Below are 19,678 nucleotides of genomic sequence, written 5' to 3'. Positions count from 1 at the left end.
CATCCACCCACTCTAATAATAATAATAATAATGTACCAGGTCTACAGCAAAGTTCATAACATGTTAAACAGTAGAAAATATATAACCAATAATTCCTTATCAGTTACATATCTTTATACATACCTCTTTCTGAATTCATTGGTTTGCCCATCTATCTTATAATATATGCTGTATTTTTCTTTCTTTTTCTTTTTTTTTTTGTGGATAGCGGGTTTATCTAGATATCTTATCAATGTAAAAGCAAAAAAAAGGGTAGTATATATTGTGTTTTGTGATGTTTTATGAGGAATTTATTAAAGAAAAATGTATTAACAATCAGCAATTCGCAAATACAACAAATAATTTCTGAAGCAATTGTGGATTTAATAATTTCCACAGTTGGTCATATTACTACTTCAAAGCAATCCGAACTGCAATATATATAAACTGAATTTCTGAAGTATTGCAGTCACTTAATCTTTAAACTTGACATTAACAACTGAATGAAAAAAATTCTCTTCACATTGCCTGATGATTCAGAAGCATATTAAATAACATTCTGTTCTTCTGATGCTGCTCTGCATCAGTGCACAGGTACACTTGTACAAAAATGGAACAAAATTGTCACTGGGGTGGTACCCTTTATAAAGGTACTAATATGTATGTTTAAAGTACTAATGTGTACCTTTAAAGTATATGTACCATTTAGGCGTAAATAGGGTACAAAGATGTACATTTTTAGCTTTTGTACCTTAGGGCATCACCCCAGTGACAGTTGTGTACCTTTTCTTTAAGTGAGAGTATAGTTTCTTAAACACGGTATACAACAGAGGTCAGCACGTCTGAGTTCAGACAGAGATTGGGAGGAAGAAGCAGGTCATTTTTTTCTGTTTCCATGTACTGTGGAAGTGAAAACAGCATTCAAAACAAAACAACAGATACGATAAACAGTTCCTCAGACATATTTAAAACAAAACAAAACATACCTGATTTTTATTTGCCATATCTTTTCTTGTAGACTTTCTCCCTAAAATATTTCATAGGATTATGCAAGGAAACACAAAACTAGTATCATTTATAAAGCAACTGTTATGTTTAGTTAAAACACTCAAATCACTCACCTTGGCGTCTAATGATATAAAGGAATGATACAATCATAATTGTGAAGACCAGCAACACTATTCCACTGCAGATGTACAGAACATACCAGAGCCACTGCAGACCATCATTTGGAGGTGTATTTAGATCATGTACTGAACAAGGAGAAAATATTTAAGAGATGTAGTAATTATCCTACATAATAAGTTGACAGTAATATCGTGTTGTAAAGGTCCTTACTTGTGATGTTCGGAGTATATAATAAAACATTCTTAGTAAAGACATTGTCATTATCAACTTATAGTTCTTATCAACAAATGAAGATGCATTTGTCCAAGCAAAACGTTACCAGTAATGGTCATGTCCTTACTTGTGTTGCTTTGATTGTGTGAAACCTTATCCTCCCCATTATCTATTAAAATATAATAAAATGTCCAAGTAATGTCATTATTTACATTTAACAAAATATGTGAATGTTTAGAGTCCATCAGTGAATCTAAAGATAATGTGTCTTACCTGTCACAGTCACATTAATAGCATGACCTATAGTCGTGTCTCCTTCTTTACATCTGTAGAAACCTGTATCCTCCATTGAGATATTCAGGAAAATAAAGAAAGCCATCCATTCATGTTCTGTGATGCTCTTCCACTCAGTTCTTATGTGATTTGTGTAATTTAAAGCTTTGCAGTCATTTCCGTAGGTTTTGCACCATGAGACTCTTGGGTTCCTGTGACATCCAGGTAGAGTTATAGTACAGTTTATCTTCAACACGCTCATAACAGGAGCTAGAAACACTGTGTTTCGTGGCACTCTGATCACTGGATAACAATTCATCTCAGACCCTAAAGGAATGAAGATAAAAAAAATTGCTCAACAAAAAAGTAAAGAGTAAATTTTTAGTATGTCAGATCTTTAGATAGCTGCATTGACATCATCCACTAAATTAAGACCACAAGCAGAATCTTCATGCAATCCCGAAAAAAAGTTTTTGATACTGTTATTTAAACTAAGAATGTTTACTGGTATAAACATTAAGAGGACAACTTTATAGAACAAATAAAGAACAAATTTCAAGTGTGCGTGTTTGGTGAAACATCTCACCCTAATAATATCTATGACGAATTGTTTAGATTTTTTTTCATAAAGGTGGTTTAACATTTTAACATTAGTGTAATGCAGAACATTAATGTCTGAGGCTTTACCTTTGCTTATTCTATGCTTTTGGACATAAAGTCAAATGTTCTTCATCTAAATTAATTAGATTTAAGATGAATTAGATAATTATTTAAATATACAGAGGTATCTAAAATATAAATGAAAATTCTGTTATTAAAATTTATAAGCAAACATTTACCAGCATGTACTATATTATAAATAAATTTATAACATATAATAATTATATATAAAACTATTATATGTCAGTGATTGTTTTTTGTTTAGTTTTATTTCTTCTTCAATGCAACAAACAGCAAAACCTTTGTCAGGTCAGGTAAATAACAATACTCACAAAACCCTCTGAACATTAACTGCCATATGCATTGCACACATGCTATGACATTACATTTAACAAATATACTATAATACATCCTAACACATCACATTAGGAATATATTTCTGACTGATATCGGTCGGTCTATAGGGCAGGTCTGAATACTCACCATTTGTGGTGTCGCTGACAATGACACACATCAATATCAGAATAGTGGCCAGGATAATCTGGAAGACAGAGTTGCTTATTGTCGAAGGTCTTTTATCAGAAAATGCATATTTAAAAGCTAATATAAAATGAGGGCTGTACACACTGTCATATGTATGTGAAATGGAAGCTGTGAGTTCTTCCAAGACTTCTCTTACCATCTCTGTTTCTCTTTTCTTGTACTTCTTAACTTGTATTTTCAAATCCTTGAATCACGGGTGCTTTTCATCTGCGTTGTTTCTTACCAGTTCTTTTTATTTGTTAGTGGGCTTTGTGTCTGTGTCCGTTTCTGATGGTTGTTCTTCTTAGTTTGTCTTCTTTCGTCATTGACAGTGTCAAACCTCATCTACTGTGTCTGTAGTGGTTTCAGAGTGTTTGAACCTTGTCCAGGATGGTTGAACCTTCATACAAATATTGAAGAGAAAAGGGATTCAGAAACAATAGGCAGTATTGCCAGTTTAGCAATTTTGGTGCTAGATGTGGTAACTTTTCCCAAGACTACCCTATAGAAACATTATTTTTTTCCAAAAAGCATCTAGCAACTAATTTAGCTATTTAAAAAATTTATTTGGCAACTTTTAGCAACTTTTGAAAAGTGACTCAAACAATAAAAAGACGCTTCCTGTAACCCTACAACACAACAAAATGCAAACATAATTAAACTGTGTAATACAGGTAAAAAACTGTGAAAATCAATAGGGAAAATTCTTTCATATTGACACAATAAATGTGCCATGTTTTTGTTTGTTTGTTTTTGTTTAACAAACTTTTCTGTTAACTAACTACCAATATACTACTTAAAACTATAATTGTTGTGTAGTTTTACTATTTATTATGAAAATAAATTAAATGTAATTGTTTTAGAACATGTAACTTCAGTAATTCAATGTTGTGTTTATACTACTACAAATAATATGTTTATATTAGCTGACTTTTATGAACAAATCTAAATTAACGTTTCAAATCAAACTTTTCAAAAAGTAAAAAAAAAAAATCACTTCAAGCAATGACACAATTTTACCAATTTTATGTTGTTGTTTTTACATAATAATTACCTTATCGTGTAATGACAATTCAACGTAATTTAGCAACTTTTATCAACAAATCAACCTGCCTTTAAGCAACTTCCTCTGAAAATGAGTTGGTAACACTGACAGTGGGACAATGAGTTCAAATGAACTCAGTGGCACCTCCTTGTGGATAATGACTGAACAGCAGCACAGTCAGAATACTCAGATTAATTGTGGTTTTAACAAAGGCCTAAGAAATACACAGTGTGCAGATTTTTAAATCTTTCAAAAAAAAAAAAAAAAAACCTTAGTACAGTTACATTACATTCTTTGCATCATAAATCCTACAGTGATCTAGATGGAAATGTTAGATTGTTCAGTGCTTTTTAAGATTCTTCTGTGCTCCTCCAATCATGATCTCAATCAAAAATGAATCACATTATACTGGTATGTTTTTGATGTGGTTTCCTTTAAGGTGGCACATTCTACAGTCCATGACAGAAAATATCAAATTTTTGCCTTGTTTTGTATAATAACTAGGTGTGTAACAAGTAGGACAATGAAAGGTCATTGTTGTGGTGTTTTTGAACCGAAGAAGCTCTTTTCTTGCCGTTACACATAGGTTTGCAGCCTGATTATGTTTTTCCCCATATGTTTCTATTATACAGCTGCAGTTATATATAATATATATATATAAATGAGGTAGAGGTGGTATAAGGGACTCTATATATACACTGAACAAAATTATAAACGCAACATTTTTGTTTTTGCCCCCATTTTTCATGAGCTGAACTCAAAGATCTAAGACTTTTTCTATGTACACAAAAGGCCTATTTCTCTCAAGTATTGTTAATAAATCTGTCTAAATCTGTGTTAGTGAGCACTTCTCCTTTGCCGAGATACTCTATCCACCTCACAGGTGTGGCATATCAAGATGCTGATTAGACAGCATGACTATTGCACAGGTGTGCCTTAGGCTGGCCACAATAAAAGGCCACTCTAAAATGTGCAGTTTTATCACACAGCACAATGCCACAGATGTCGCAAGTTTTGAGGGAGCTTGCAATTAGCATGCTGACTGCAGGAATGTCCACCAGAGCTGTTGCCCGTGAATTGAATGTTCATTTCTCTACCATAAGCCGTATCCAAAGGCGTTTCAGAGAATTTGGCAGTACATCCAACCAGCCTCACAATCGCAGACCACGTGTAACCACACCAGCCCAGGACCTCCACATCCAGCATCTTCACCTCCAAGATCATCTGAGACCAGCCACCCGGACAGCTGCTGCAACAATCGGTTTGCATAACCAAAGAATTTCTGCACAAACTGTCAGAAACTGTCTCAGGGAAGCTCATCTGCATGCTCGTCGTCCTGACTGCAGTTCGTCATCGTAAATGACTTGAGTGGGCAAATGCTCACATTCGATGGCGTCTGGCACTTTGGAGAGGTGTTCTCTTCACGGATGAATCCCGCTTTTCACTGTACAGGGCAGATGGCAGACAGCGTGTATGGCGTCGTGTGGGTGAGCGGTTTGCTGATGTCAACATTGTGGATCAAGTGGCCCATGGTGGCGGTGGGGTTATGGTATGGGCAGTCGTATGTTATGGACAACGAACACAGGTGCATTTTATTGATGGCATTTTGAATGCACAGAGATACCGTGACGAGATTGAGGCCCATTGTTGTGCCATTCATCCACGACCATCACCTCATGTTGCAGCATGATAATGCACGGCCCCATGTTGCAAGGATCTGTACACAATTCCAGGAAGCAGAAAACATCCCAGTTCTTGCATGACCAGCATACTCACCAGACATGTCACCCATTGAGTATGTTTGGGATGCTCTGGATCGGTGTATACGACAGCGTGTTCCAGTTCCTGCCAATATCCAGCAACTTCGCACAGCCATTGAAGAGGAGTGGACCAACATTCCACAGGCCACAATCAACAACCTGATCAACTCTTTGAGTTCAGCTCGTGAAAAATGGGGACAAAAACAAAAGTGTTGCATTTATAATTTTGTTCAATGTATCTATATAATACTAAAATGTAAATATATATTTATAATAAAAAATATAAAAATTGTGAGAATTGTTAAATACTTTTACGTTTTATATGCTACCAATACATCAATATTGTACATTTTAGTATATATGCAAACATACAAAAATTTAAACACCGAATATGAAAACCTATGAGATAATATGTTTGAGTAAATAATATGTATGAGAAAACTATAGCAAAATATCTAGTGCAGCCAAAGTAGTTTTTACAGAGCTTCGTTTATGTACAGAACCACAGGAAGTCTAAGGAGTTACCACTTCCTGTCTCTTGCAAGAAGCCCTAAGCTTACCTTATACCATGACTGATGACTTTTTAGTTGCCAATGGTAACAAAAAATCTTTGCTTAAAGTCATCACATCATAAATTACTTCAATAAAGTGTTCCTACAGATTCAAATAAATATGTTTACTTGTTTTAACAAACTACTTAATGTCAATGTGAATTGTCATTTACTGCATATTATTTTTTCATAATGTGACCCATTTACAAGTGATATAGGATATTCAACAAGAAAAGTTTTGATCTATGGGGAACTGATTGGATCATGAAAGTGAACGTTACATACCAGAATGGAGTGAGACCAATGCAAGTAAAAAAACAAACAAAAAACAATACCTAAATAGCTATTTGGGTGTTGATTAACATTATTAAATATTCCTCAAGGCCTACGTGATATCAGCAAAAAAGAAAAGGTATTCAAGATGAAAAGCATTTGCATTCTGAAGTGCTAACGTTGTGGTGCTATCAAAAACTGCTCTGCCTGTAGGAGTATTTTTCTATAAATATGATCTTGTCAAGAACTTGCACTTGTTACTGTCACTCAATGACAAAATAAAATTTAATAGAATGGAACCTGACAGGAAGGAAATATAGAGCTTAAAGTCAGCCATCAGATTGATAGTTAACTTACAAGAGCATGTCAACTTAAAGTTAGTTTTGATATTATCATATTAAAGTATTTCAAAAAATCATAACATGCACTGCTAATACTTGCTCATTAGAGAACAGTGTCATTAAGGAATTGGCTTATGTTAGTTGAAGGAAAAGACTAACAGGAAGGAAAGTAATTAAGAAAAACAAATAAATGTTTGTTTGTAATATTTCTGTTAGAGAAAGGAAAAATATGAAGAACCTAGAATATTTCGTCATAAACTGCCAATTTCAAACTTTCGTTTACTGCCACTATAGTGGAGCAGAGAGTACTTAACCACTAAATCACCGTATTAGCACATTCTTGAATTTTGCCTCAATGAACTCCTAATTTGCTGCTTATTAATAGTTAGTAAGGTAGTTGTTAAGTTTAGGTATTGGGTAGGATTATGGATGTAGATCATGGTCATGCAGAATATGTGCTTTATAAGTACTAATGGACAGCCAATGTGTTAATAACAGGCATGCTAATAAGCAACTACTAAATAGTGAGAATTGATCCCTATACTAAAGTGTTACCCATTCTTTAGAAAGGAATCATTTATTTCATTCAGTCTCTTATTGTTATACATCAGTATTAACTTAACATTTAACCAGAAATGAATAACCATTGATTTGCTATAAAAATCTGGGGCCAGACTGACAAAAAATTCCAAGTTTGTAATTATGTTCCTCAATACGATTCTTGAAAAAATTCTATAAAAATATTCTAGTAAACAAAAATGTTGAAAAATGTTTGACGCCAAACTGGAACAGGCCCCCTCTCACTCTAATATTGTAGCTCCTCCCCTGAATAAGCGGTACACAGTCTGCCAAATTTATTCTTCTTAAGCTGCTTTGTTTTTATTTTTTTGTTTGAATCATATTAACAGCATAGACAGCAGTAGCTATATTACGCTGCTACACTGATATAATATACATGTATGTTGTGTGTATTGTTTAACCGTTGAAGTGCAATAAGTATGGCGTCAAATCTATGCCATTAATAACCGAGCGCACCACTTATGCTGGCGCGCGCGGTAAATCACTTCCGCGAGAGGAAAACAGATCTACACGCGAGGAAACGGCAGCACACGAGCTCATTTCAAACACTCGCGCGCGCGTCACTTGTCCTCTGCGCGCAATACAAGCCCTCGCGCGCGTGATCATCCCCCACATCCTCGCGCTCGATCTTCTCTCACCTGCTCGCGCGAACACTTCTATTTTTGTCAGTCGTGGGGCGGGGCTTGCTGTTTTAATTGTTATCTCTAACGCCATTGGTTACTTCCCCTTTTCCGGAAGTCAGCTGTGATTGGACGCCTGTGAAAAGGTCTATCTGTCTATCAACAGACCAGATGCAAGTTGTCATTTATTTTTTTATTTTATTTTTATAAATATAAGTAGGGTAAAGTGCAGAACCCTCTTACAATGAAAGAATATATTACCATCAACCCCTAAAATTTGACATAGTAATACAAAATATATTAAAAAGTTTATACAGCTACTCTTGCTTATTTATATGAACAAATAATTTATTCATCCAAAGGTCCTTTAAACCAATTTGGGATTTACAGTCATGTACATTTACAATTTACATTTATGCATTTAGTAGATGCTTTAAAAGCAACTTACAGTGCATTCAGGTTATACATTATTGTTATTTTTTTATCAGTATGTGTGTTCCCTGGGAATTGAACCCATGGCCTTTTGCGCTACTAACACAATGCTCTACCACTGAGCCACAGGAACACTTATTATTATTTACAATTATTTAATGGACACTTCTCACATTTTTGAGGTTGTATATAAATATGGTTGGGTAAGCATATAGTGGTGAACTACAACTAATTCAGCATATAGCAACAAGTTGACTATTAGCTTTATATTATTTTATTTTCATTTTGCAAAGTTAATATAGCCCAAGCTTTATGTTGTATGAAAATTTCAAATATAACCTTTTTGGTAGATTTACCATGCTAAAAACCGTGGAAACGTATCATTAAAATCTATAAAAAAGGGTTTATGCAGATTGAGGCTGATGTATGGGAGGAGAGCCTCAGTAGAATTCGATCTTGCTCTATTAGTTCTAGGCATCAGTTAATTCAATGTAAGGTGATGCATAGACTGCACTATTCAAAATCTAAATTGCACAGAATTTTTCCTACTATCTCTCCTATTTGTGACAGGTGTAAATCTGCAGAAGGCTCTCAGACCCATCTCTTTTGGACATGTCCAAAACTATACGATTTCTGGCGTGACATATTTAAATGGTTCTCGGATATGTATGGTTGTGTTTTTACACCTGATCCAGAAATTGCATTATTTGGTTATTCTATTTCTCTGTTAGATCATAATGTGTCTGTACAAAGTACAATCATTTACGGAATGATTATTGCTAAGAGTGTCATTCTGAGGCTGTGGAAATCTTACTGGAATATTGCATATGGAAAGAGTCCGGTATGGAGTTATTGGTAATCTTAATAAGTTTTACAGTATATGGCAAGCATTTCTAGATCATTTGGACCAATGTAATGCTGACTCTGACCAGCAACGTAATGCTTAGTATCTTGTCTGTCCCCTATTGAGTGCCTAGTCATTTTTCCATTGAAACAGTTAGTATTCCCTGATTGTTGTTCTCAAAAGTCTGTTTTTTTATTTTTTTTTATTTATTGATTTATTTTTTAATCATTATTATTTCATGTATTTTGTTCTTTTATTGTTGTTGTTTATTGTGCAATATAAAACTAATAAAAATACTTATAAAAAAAAAAAGGGTTTATGGTCCTGTTTTATCTTTGTAACATCATCTAGTAATCACTAGTAAACGGAAGAATTTATGTTAATAAACTTTTATTATAATGATGTATTCTACTGACAGTGCATGCAATTCATTTTCATTAAAACAGCCATGTTATATTTATAAAAAAAAAAAAAAATGACAACTTGCATCTGGTCTGTTGATGAAACCATATCTCAGGTCACATGTGAATTATGGATCGCCTTTTCACAGGCGTCCAATCACAGCTGACTTCCGGAAAAGGGGAAGTAACCAATGGCATTAGAGATAACAATTAAAACAGCAAGCCCCGCAATAATCATTCCGTAAATGATTGTACTTTGTACAGACACATTATGATCTAACAGAGAAATAGAATAACCAAATAATGCAATTTCTGGATCAGGTGTAAAAACACAACCATACATATCCGAGAACCATTTAAATATGTCACACCAGAAATCGTATAGTTTTGGACATGTCCAAAAGAGATGGGTCTGAGAGCCTTCTTCAGATTTACACCTGTCACAAATAGGAGAGATAGTAGGAAAAATTCTGTGCAATTTAGATTTTGAATAGTGCAGTCTATGCATCACCTTAAATTGAATTAACTGATGCCTAGAACTAATAGAGCAAGATCGAATTCTACTGAGGCTCTCCTCCCATACATCAGCCTCAATCTGCATAAACCCTTTTTATAGATTTTAATGATATGTTTCCACGGTTTTAGCATGGTAAATCTACCAAAAAGGTTATATTTGAAATTTTCATACAACATAAAGCTTGGGCTATATTAACTTTGCAAAATGAAAATAAAATAATATAAAGCTAATAGTCAACTTGTTGCTATATGCTGAATTAGTTGTAGTTCACCACTATATGCTTACCCAACCATATTTATATACAACCTCAAAATGTGAGAAGTGTCCATTAAATAATTGTAAAAATAATAAGTGTTCCTGTGGCTCAGTGGTAGAGCATTGTGTTAGTAGCGCAAAGGCCATGGGTTAAATTCCCAGGGAACACACATACTGATAAAAAAATAACAATAATGTATAACCTGAATGCACTGTATGTTGCTTTTAAAGCGTCTGCTAAATGCATAAATGTAAATTGTAAATGTGCATGACTGTAAATCCCAAATTGGTTTAAAGGACCTTTGGATGAATAACTTATTTGTTCATATAAATAAGCAAGAGTTGCTGTATAAACTTTTAATATATTTTGTATTACTATGTCAAATTTTAGGGGTTGATGGTAATATATTCTTTCATTGTAAGAGGGTTCTGCACTTTACCCTACTTATATTTATAAAAATAAAATAAAATAAATGACAACTTGCATCTGGTCTGTTGATAGACAGATAGACCTTTTCACAGGCGTCCAATCACAGCTGACTTCGGAAAAGGAAGTAACCAATGGCGTTAGAGATAAGAATTAAAACAGCAAGCCCGCCCACGACTGACAAAAATAGAAGTGTTCGCGCGGCGGTGAGAGAAGATCGGCGAGGATGTGGGATGATCACGCGCGAGGGCTTGTATTGTGCGCAGAGGACAAGTGAGTGTTTGAAATGAGCTCGCGTGCTGCCGTTTCCTCGCGTGTAGATCTGTTTTCCTCTCGCGGAAGTGATTTACCGCGCGCGCCAGCATAAGTGGTGCGCTCGGTTATTAATGGCATAGATTTGACGCCATAAATAAGATGCAAAAGAATTTAAGTTGCATCCCAAACAATGCACTATATGTACTTATACACTATATTCATCCATGTAATGTATGAATTATATAAGGTTATTATGTAATTCATAATCAAATCTGATAGCCCATCCCCCACCGCAACTTAATTAAAGCTACAACAGTTGAGTGCATGAAGTATTCAACATTCCACACTTCCACCATGTCCAAAATTGAATACTAGTATGCAAAAAACAGTACGCCAAATGAGTAGTAAGTCCGAATTCACATTATTCAAATACTTTAGGCGAAAAGTACCCGGATGACCAATTACTTCTACCCGGATTCTGAAGCGTGCTTTGTGTCATGCCTTACACACACACACACACACACACAAGTCTGGTTTGCTATCCTTGTGGGGACTCTCCCCACAAGGATATTCTATTGCCCTACACCAACCCTACTCCTAAACCAGTGGCGGCTGCTGGTCTTTCAAAGAGGGGAAGCTCATTTTCGGCCTACATCATAAAAATTGTCCATTTATTTATACGTAAATTCTGCCCTATGTTCCTTTTCAAGAAAATGCTCTGTGACCCTGTTGTACCAACTAGGCGTCTTTTCCAGTGACGCTGGCCTAGCCTACTGAATGAATGAATGAATGAACAAACAATCTAAAAAAAAAGATATTAAACTCGACGGAGGAAATGTGAGAATTAGGTTAAACTGAAACAAGGAATGTGGTGTATAATAGGGTTGTCACGATACCATAAAAATGTCTTACGATACTATACCAGCTTAATTTATAATTCAATTCTACAAAATGAATCAAAATTTAATAAATAAATAGATGTAAGTGAAAACAGACAATATTATTCTCTGAATACTTAATTAATGTGAATGAATGACTGGCTATTGTTATCCATGAAATGATATAAACAAAACTCATCTTAGCACTGCACAGAAGCTGCATGAAGTGACATTTAGATGTGGCATTTATTCATTTAGACTGTATTTATAATTGCATAAATAATGTTATGAGATTAATGTTTTAAATACTAAATTCTGAATATAGAAATATGTTGGAAAATAATGTGCAGGTGCTGGTCATATAATTAGAATATCATCAAAAAGTTGATTTATTTAACTAATTCCATTCAAAAAGTGAAACTTGTATATTATATTCATTCATTATATGATTAGAGCTTACAGCTCATGAAAGTCAAAAATCAGTATCTCAAAATATTAGAATATTTACATTTGAGTTTGAATAAATGACCATCCCTACAGTATAAATTCCGGGTATCTCTTGTTCTTTGAAACCACAATAATGGGAAGACTGCTGACTTGGCAATGATCCAGAAGACGAACACTTAAATAAACAGTGTAACAAATAAGAACTTATTATGTGAACATTTCATACCACAGTGTTTAACACATAAACACACACAGGCTGAGGGTCACTGTGGTAGACAGTAGGGAAACACTTTGAGGTCAGATGTAATACACATATTACACACATTACACGCATTCACCTGCTGTCTCTCAGGCTGTGGCACGTCCACACGTATCTCGCAGCCAGTGCTGCTGTCTGTCCCTCTCCTAGTACTATCTTTATTTGTTCTGTTTCACTAATGGTTGTGAAGTTCTTTATTAAGTTGGTGAGTTTGTTGAAGTAGAGGTTTCTTATTGATATGTATTTATGACAATGAAGAAGGAAGTGCGTCTCTGTCTCGATCTCTCCTGTCTCACAGTGAGCACACACCCTTTGCTCTCTGGGTAACCAGCTCTTTCTGTGTCTGCCGGTCTCGATGGCTAGTCTGTGCTCACTGAGCCTGTACTTGGTCAGGATCTGTCTCTGCTTTGTGTCTCTGACACTCTGGAGATAATCTTCCAATTCATAATTTGATTTTATGGTCTGATATAGTTGTAATTTACTTTGTGTTTTAGTCTCTTGATCCCAATATTCCAGATATATATTTTTAGATTGTTTGATAATTTGATTTATTTTGATGTTTGGGTGAGAAGCAGTGCTGGTCTGAGACTGGTTAGTGTTAGTAGAGTTAGTCAGGTTAGTAAGTCTCAGAACCAGCTGACTGAGTGGACTCTTTTCGGGGTTCAGTTCTTGGGTTTGTAGTGCTTTAAAATGTAGCGATTCTGTGGGACTCGATTTAAGATGCATCCAGAATTTGAGGGATCTTTTTTGTATATTAATAATCAATGGGAATCGCCCTAATTCTGCCCTACATGCATTATTGGGTGTTCTCCTTTGTAATTTTAGGATCATTTTGCAGAATTCTGTGTGTAGGGCTTCTGTTGGATGTCTGTCCCATCTAGTGTAGCTCTGATCACTGAGTGGACCCCAAACCTCACTTCCATACAGCGCTATGGGCTGAATCACACTATCAAAGATTTTACACCAAATTGGAAGCGGTATTTCAATATTTTGGAATTTTTTCTTGATTGCGTATAGAGCTCTTCGAGCTTTATCTTTGAGAGCATTCACTGCCGTACTGAAACTCCCCGATGCAGTGATGATCAGGCCGAGGTACGTGTACTGCATCGTGTGTTCTAGGGCGGTGCTGCCTAGACTGAACCGGTATCTGTGTTCCTGACATCTGGGCTTTTTCTGAAAGACCATAATGTTGGTCTTTTTGAGGTTTACAGCCAGGGCCCAGTTCTGGCAGTAGTTCTCCAGCAGGTCTAGGTGCTGCTGTAGTCCCTGTGGTGTTTTCACACTGTGTGAAAAAGTGCTTGCCCCCTAAACCTAATAACTGGTTGTGCCATCCTTTGCAGCAACAACTGCAATCAAGCATTTGCGATAACTGGCAATGAGTCTTTCACATCGCTGTGGAGGAATTTTGGCCCACTCTTCTTTGCAGAATTGTTTTAATTCAGCCACATTGGAGGGTTTTCGGGCATGAATGAACTGTTTAAGGTCATGCCACAGATTTCAATTGGATTTAAGTCCAGACTTTGATTTGGCCACTCCAAAAATGTTTTTCTTGTTAGTTTTTCTTGACACATTCAGAGGTGGACTTGCTGCTGTGTTTGGAATCATTGTCCTGCTGCAGAACCCAAGTGTGCTTGAGCTTGAGGTCACAAACTGATGGCCGGACATTCTCCTTCAGGATTTTCTGATAGAGTGCAGAATTCATGGTTCCATCAATTATGGCAAGTCATCCAGGTTCTGAAGCTGCAAAGCAGCCTCAGACCATCACACTACCACCACCATGTTTGACTGTTGGTATGATGTTCTTTTTATGAAATGCTGTGTTGGTTTTACGCCAGATGTAATGGGACACACACCTTCCAAAAAGTTCAACTTTTGTCGCATCAGTCCACAGAATATGTGCCCTAAAGTCTTAGGGATAATCAAGATATGTTTTGGCAAATGTGAGACGAGCCTTTGTGTTCTTTTTGGTCAGCAATGGCTTTTGCCTTGGAACTCTCCCATGGATGCTGTTTTTGCCCAGTCTCTTTCTTATTGTTGAATCATGAACACTGACCTTAATTGAGGCAAGTGAGGCCTGCAGTTCTTTAGATGTTGTTTTGGGTTCTTTTATGACCTCCTGGATGAGTCGTCTTTGTGCTCTTGGAGTAATTTTGGTAGGCCGGCCACTCCTGGGAAGGTTCACCACTGTTACAAGTTTTCTCCATTTGTGGATAATGGATCTGACCATGGTTTGCTGGAGTCCCAAAGCCTTAGAAATGGCTTTATAACCCTTTCCAGACCGATACATGTAAACTGTTTTGTTTCTCATCTGTTTATGAATTTCTTAAGATCGCGGAATGATGTCACTTTGTCAGACAGGTTCTATTTAAGTGATTTCTTGATTCAACAGGTCTGGCAGTAATCAGGCCTGGGTTTGGCTAGTGAAATTTAACTCACCTTTCTAAAATAATGTGGTTAATCACAGTTCTTTCATGAATTAATAGGAGGGGGCAAGCACTTTTTCACACAGGGCCATGTGGGTTTGGATTTTGTTTTCCCTTCATAATAAAAAACTTCATCTAAAAACTGCATGTTGTGTTTACTTGTGTTGTCTTTGATTAATATTTAAATTTGATTGATGATCTGAAACATTAAAGTGTGACAAACATGCAAAAAAATTTAAAATCATGAAGGGGGCTTGAAACATTTATTTAAAGTGTCAGTTATTGCATTTTTATTTCAGTCAAACCTATTAAACCCTTTGTTGCCCCAAACTACATATAAAAGCCTGATCAGTGGCATAAAAGTAATCAATGCAGCTACTTAATCCTTTGCTACTCATTAATGCATGAACTTCCCCTTTAAATAACGTGATGCTCTGCCCTCTATGTGTGTGACACTTCTCTCATTAAGTGCTGTGTTAGAAGTGAATGAATTGATCAGCATTTCGACACCTCCATAAGGATGTATTAAACTCGACAAAGCGGTTTAATAAAGGATGTATTGATCTCATGAATTAGCGAATTTTACTATACCAATATTTTTTAATTGGCTGTTAAAGTTTATATAGGAATATTACATGACACGCTGATCCTTTAACAATGGTGCAAAAACGCACACCTTTTGGACAAATCTCGCAACACGATTTATCAACTGCCACAAATACTGCCTAAACAAAATACTGATTTTGTGCACTTTATTTACTGTACCAATATTTTAAATTGGCCTTTGAACTTAGCTTTATTGCATGTCAAAAAAAAAAAAAAAAAAAGCGTTACCTTGCCAAAGCACTGATAGAGCCCATTGATATAATGGCGTTGATGAGCGCTCCAAATGCAAGCATGCAACAATCAGGCAGCAATTGACAGCGCTCTGATCCAATGGCATACAGGCATCGTCAGACTGACAGTACTCTAGCCCAATGATGTTGGGGATCCAGTGGGGGCGGCAGTCATATTTCAGGGTGACCGTGCCACTCTTTATCACAACCCAGAGCCATAGAGAGTCTCTCTCTATGGCTCTGTCACAACCCTGCAAAAATGTAGTACCAGTACGCGCGCTCATTGGCGCCCCTTCAGCTGGTGGCGCCCTAGGCGACCGCCTAGCTCGCCTATGCCTAGAAACTGTACTGCCCTCCAATCATCACGCAGAAGCCCGGAGTCCAGGCCAGCCCACTCCTCCATTCACCCCCAGAGACGCTGGGCGTCCGTGGGCGGGACATAATCGCAGCATTTATCCAATGACCGTTTTAGTTTCGAAGCGCTGAAAAAAACTGTTCAAAGCAGCCCCATTGAAGTCAATGGACGCTCGGCTTCAACAGAGAAATACACTGACGCTACGGGAATGTATGAGAAGGAAATCGAGTCAGTCGGCCTGCTATATGTAGCTGATTCTGAACAAACTCGTCTTCGAGATGAACGTGTTCTAACGCATTTTTAGTCAATAAAATGTTAACACAATAGTACATATTTGACAATTAATATTTTGAAGCCGAGCTTCCCTTGCAGTCTTAAAGAAATCCCCACTGACCTAAACCTACCCCTTACAGGAAACCTTCTGCTGTCAGTCCTCTGTCATGTGTGTCATGTGTTCCCGCCTCTTGTTTCCTTATTTGGTCATGTTCCTGTCCTTGTTAAGTGTGATTATTAGTTAAGTTCTGTCCAGCTGTGTTTAGTAATTATCAGTAATTATCATGTGTATTTAATTCCTGCCTGTTAAGTTAGTTTTCGTCTGGTCTACTCGTTATTCCTGTCTGTGTCAACCTTGCCCTGCCCTGATGTTGTCATTAAAAGACTATTATTTTGAAGTTTATCCTCGTCTCCGTGTTCCTCGTTCCTCCCTGCTGTGTGCACCGTGACAGAAGACCAGACCTAACAAAGCGGCGCCCCCCTTTTTCACCGTTTTGTTTTCCGTTTTTTTTTTTTTTTTTTAAGTCTTTTGATTTGGTTCCTGTTTGTCTGTCTGTCCCGCGGCATGGAAGTCGTTGCTCGTTATCCCGCCGTAGCCCACAGCAAGTGGGCGTGGGAGTTCGGCGGGATCGCCGCGAGTCCATTAGTTGGAGCCCCTCCAGTCTGCCGCCGCCCGCGGCTCTCTTCAGCCCGCCTTTCGCGGGAAAAGCAACGCCGCCGTCCGCGGCTCCCTCTAGCCCGCTGTTCGCGAGGATTTCATTGCCGCCGTCCGCCGGCTGTGGCTGACTCTAGCCCGCCGGTCGCTGCTCACCCTAGCCCGCCTGGAGTGCATGTGGCAGGCCCGCCGGCCGCTGTTCTGACAATTTGTGCTACCCGCTTGGATTGTGCTACATCCCATTAAAAAGATAGGTAGCACAAGTCGATAGCGAAAAATGCTACCTATCAGATTGTGCTACCAGCATCTTATTCATGTGGTTTGAGGCTTTTTTTCGATGTCCATACCTACCCCTACCCTAAACCTACCTGTCCACACCTACCCTTACTCTAAACTTACCCTTAAAACAATGCACATATATTATTGGTAGCACAATCTGATAGGTAGCATGTTTTGTCGGCAAATGTGGCCATGGCCACGAAGACCGTCTGCCATGGCTGCCTGAGCTCCCATGCTCCGCCATGGCCTCCGTGTGTCTGTTCCGCTCTGGAGGTCCCTGTCCTGTGTTCCTGTCCATGTCTGTCCTGAGGGGCCTCCAGAGTGCCCACCCCCTCCCCCCCAATCAGTCCTCTGTCGTGTGTGTCATGTGTTCCTGCCTCTTGTTTCCTTATTTGGTCATGTTCCTGTCCTTGTTGAGTGTGATTTATTAGTTAAGTCTTGTCCAGCTGTGTTTAGTAATTGTCATGTGTATTTAGTTCCTGCCTGTTTACTTTCGTCTGGTCTACTCGTTATTCCCCGGTGTTCCTGTCTGTCAACCTTGCCTTGCCCTGCCCTGATGTCGCCATTAAAAGACTATTATTTTGAAGTTTATCCTCATCTCCGTGTTCCTCGTTCCTCCCTGCTGTGTGCTGTGTGCATCTGCATTTTTAGATCAATAATAAAAAAAAAAAAAACTTCATTCTGTGTGATTTATTAGCTTGTTTACCTGTGGGGACCTCAATTTAGGTCCCCACCGTGACACGAGTCCCCATGAGTCTGTGTGTATTCAGGTTTAAGTCCCCACCTGAATAGAAAAACATGTACACGCACGTTATTTGTCATTTATCTGAATGATCTACATACATTTGTATCGGAGTCAGCGTCGTCTAATATAACTGATAGATTTCAAGTGTGAAAGTGTAAATACAAACATTTAATTACAACACTTAGAACACTAAATGTCTTATTTATTAGACTGTATATTTTAGTAAAACATTTTTATTAGCCAAACTGTAATGGATGATACACCTAAAAGAGATCTAAATATTAGCCGAACTTCTGTCTGTAACATTCTCAGTAACCAAAAGTCAATAACCATAGATAAAATGCTTTACAGATCTTGTAGTGTGTTTATGAAAACAATGTTTTAACACTTCTAACTTTTTTTTAATTTTATTTTATTTTTGAGCATTTTCTGGTGCCAAGTTTTTGTTTTCTTGATGTTTACATTAAAGGGAAGTTTTACTTAAACTGTGCCGGTTTCACTTTATTTTGATGGTCCCTTTAACACATTCTGTTGACTAAGTAACACTGCACCTACATATCTACTAACTCTCATTAGAGTGTTAGTAGAGTATTAGTAGACTGATAGGGTTAGAATAAGTTGACGTACTTGAAAAGTTACTTACAGTCAGTAGAGTGTCTGTTGGGAGACCATCACAAAAACGAGTTAGCAGATATGAAGCAGACAGTCTACTAATACTCTAATGAGAGTTTGTTGACATGTAGTTGCAACATTACTTAGTGTCAACAGAATGTTCAAAAGGGCCAATCAAAATAAAGTGTTACCACTGTGTCTTATTGTCCCTCTAGGTGGAAGTGTACTCAAAGCTGAAAATGTTTAGCTCACTCATGTCATTTGGGTGTTTCTATTCCTTTTCATGCCTCCAAAATGTTTCGTTTGTTTTCTATAATGTTGTCAGAAAAAAAGAGGAAATATGCACTTTGTTAATCAAACTGTGCAACACTGTCAATCACACAATACTGTGTGTAGCTTGCTTTGTTTTCTGAAAAAGAAACACAAGGTGATTTTTGGTCAGAGGCATCTACCTTGTGTGTTTTCATCCACCTACTCATAAAGGAAATAATAAAAAAAAAAGCCGCATCACATTTCACAGTTACTTCACCTGGTCTACAGTAATGATCATAACTTGTTAAATAGTTGTACGGTATATAAAAACCTTTTGAATTTTTTTATTTGTGTATTATGCAAAAGGAATTTTATTTGCAGACATTATTATTGTCTTTACACATTGGTTTGCTAATCTGGGGTGCGTTTCCCAAAAGCAACTATGGTCGCAAGTTTTGTTGTTACCAATGGAGTTCAAAGGAACTTGCGACCATAGTTAGCTAACAATGCTTTTGAATCAAATTCCTGTTCAGCACAATGTAGAGGCCAATTGTTTCCCGATTAACATTGAAGCTGGCCCACATTTGTC

The 19,678-nt window shown here is 37.1% G+C and overlaps 1 protein-coding gene across 5 annotated transcripts; it reads right to left on the bottom strand.

The window, feature by feature from the left end:
* Positions 1-55: 55 nt before the first annotated feature.
* On the bottom strand, positions 56-19,048 carry LOC131542574 (uncharacterized). Of its 5 annotated transcripts, none has more exons than XM_058779420.1 (9): positions 18,869-19,048; positions 18,187-18,264; positions 2,933-3,175; positions 2,737-2,794; positions 1,594-1,920; positions 1,427-1,489; positions 1,101-1,232; positions 966-1,006; positions 56-879 (listed from the first exon to the last, which is right to left on the bottom strand). In XM_058779420.1, exons 3-9 carry the CDS (start codon positions 2,933-2,935, stop codon positions 790-792), a joined length of 714 nt encoding a protein of 237 aa, XP_058635403.1. In that variant the 5' UTR covers positions 2,936-3,175; positions 18,187-18,264; positions 18,869-19,048; the 3' UTR covers positions 56-789. The 5 variants fall into 5 exon arrangements, with proteins under 5 accessions (XP_058635403.1, XP_058635394.1, XP_058635385.1 ...); XM_058779411.1 differs by lacking the exons at positions 18,187-18,264; positions 18,869-19,048 and adding exons at positions 5,597-5,761; positions 7,963-8,206; XM_058779402.1 differs by lacking the exons at positions 18,187-18,264; positions 18,869-19,048 and adding an exon at positions 5,597-8,206.
* Between the last annotated feature and the right edge of the window lie 630 nt (positions 19,049-19,678).

Source organism: Onychostoma macrolepis, chromosome 01 (genome assembly GCF_012432095.1).
Source record: "Onychostoma macrolepis isolate SWU-2019 chromosome 01, ASM1243209v1, whole genome shotgun sequence".
Classification (NCBI taxonomy): domain Eukaryota; kingdom Metazoa; phylum Chordata; class Actinopteri; order Cypriniformes; family Cyprinidae; genus Onychostoma; species Onychostoma macrolepis.
The sequence above is the reverse complement of the archived record's forward strand: the minus strand, read 5'-3'. Positions and strand labels throughout refer to the sequence as shown.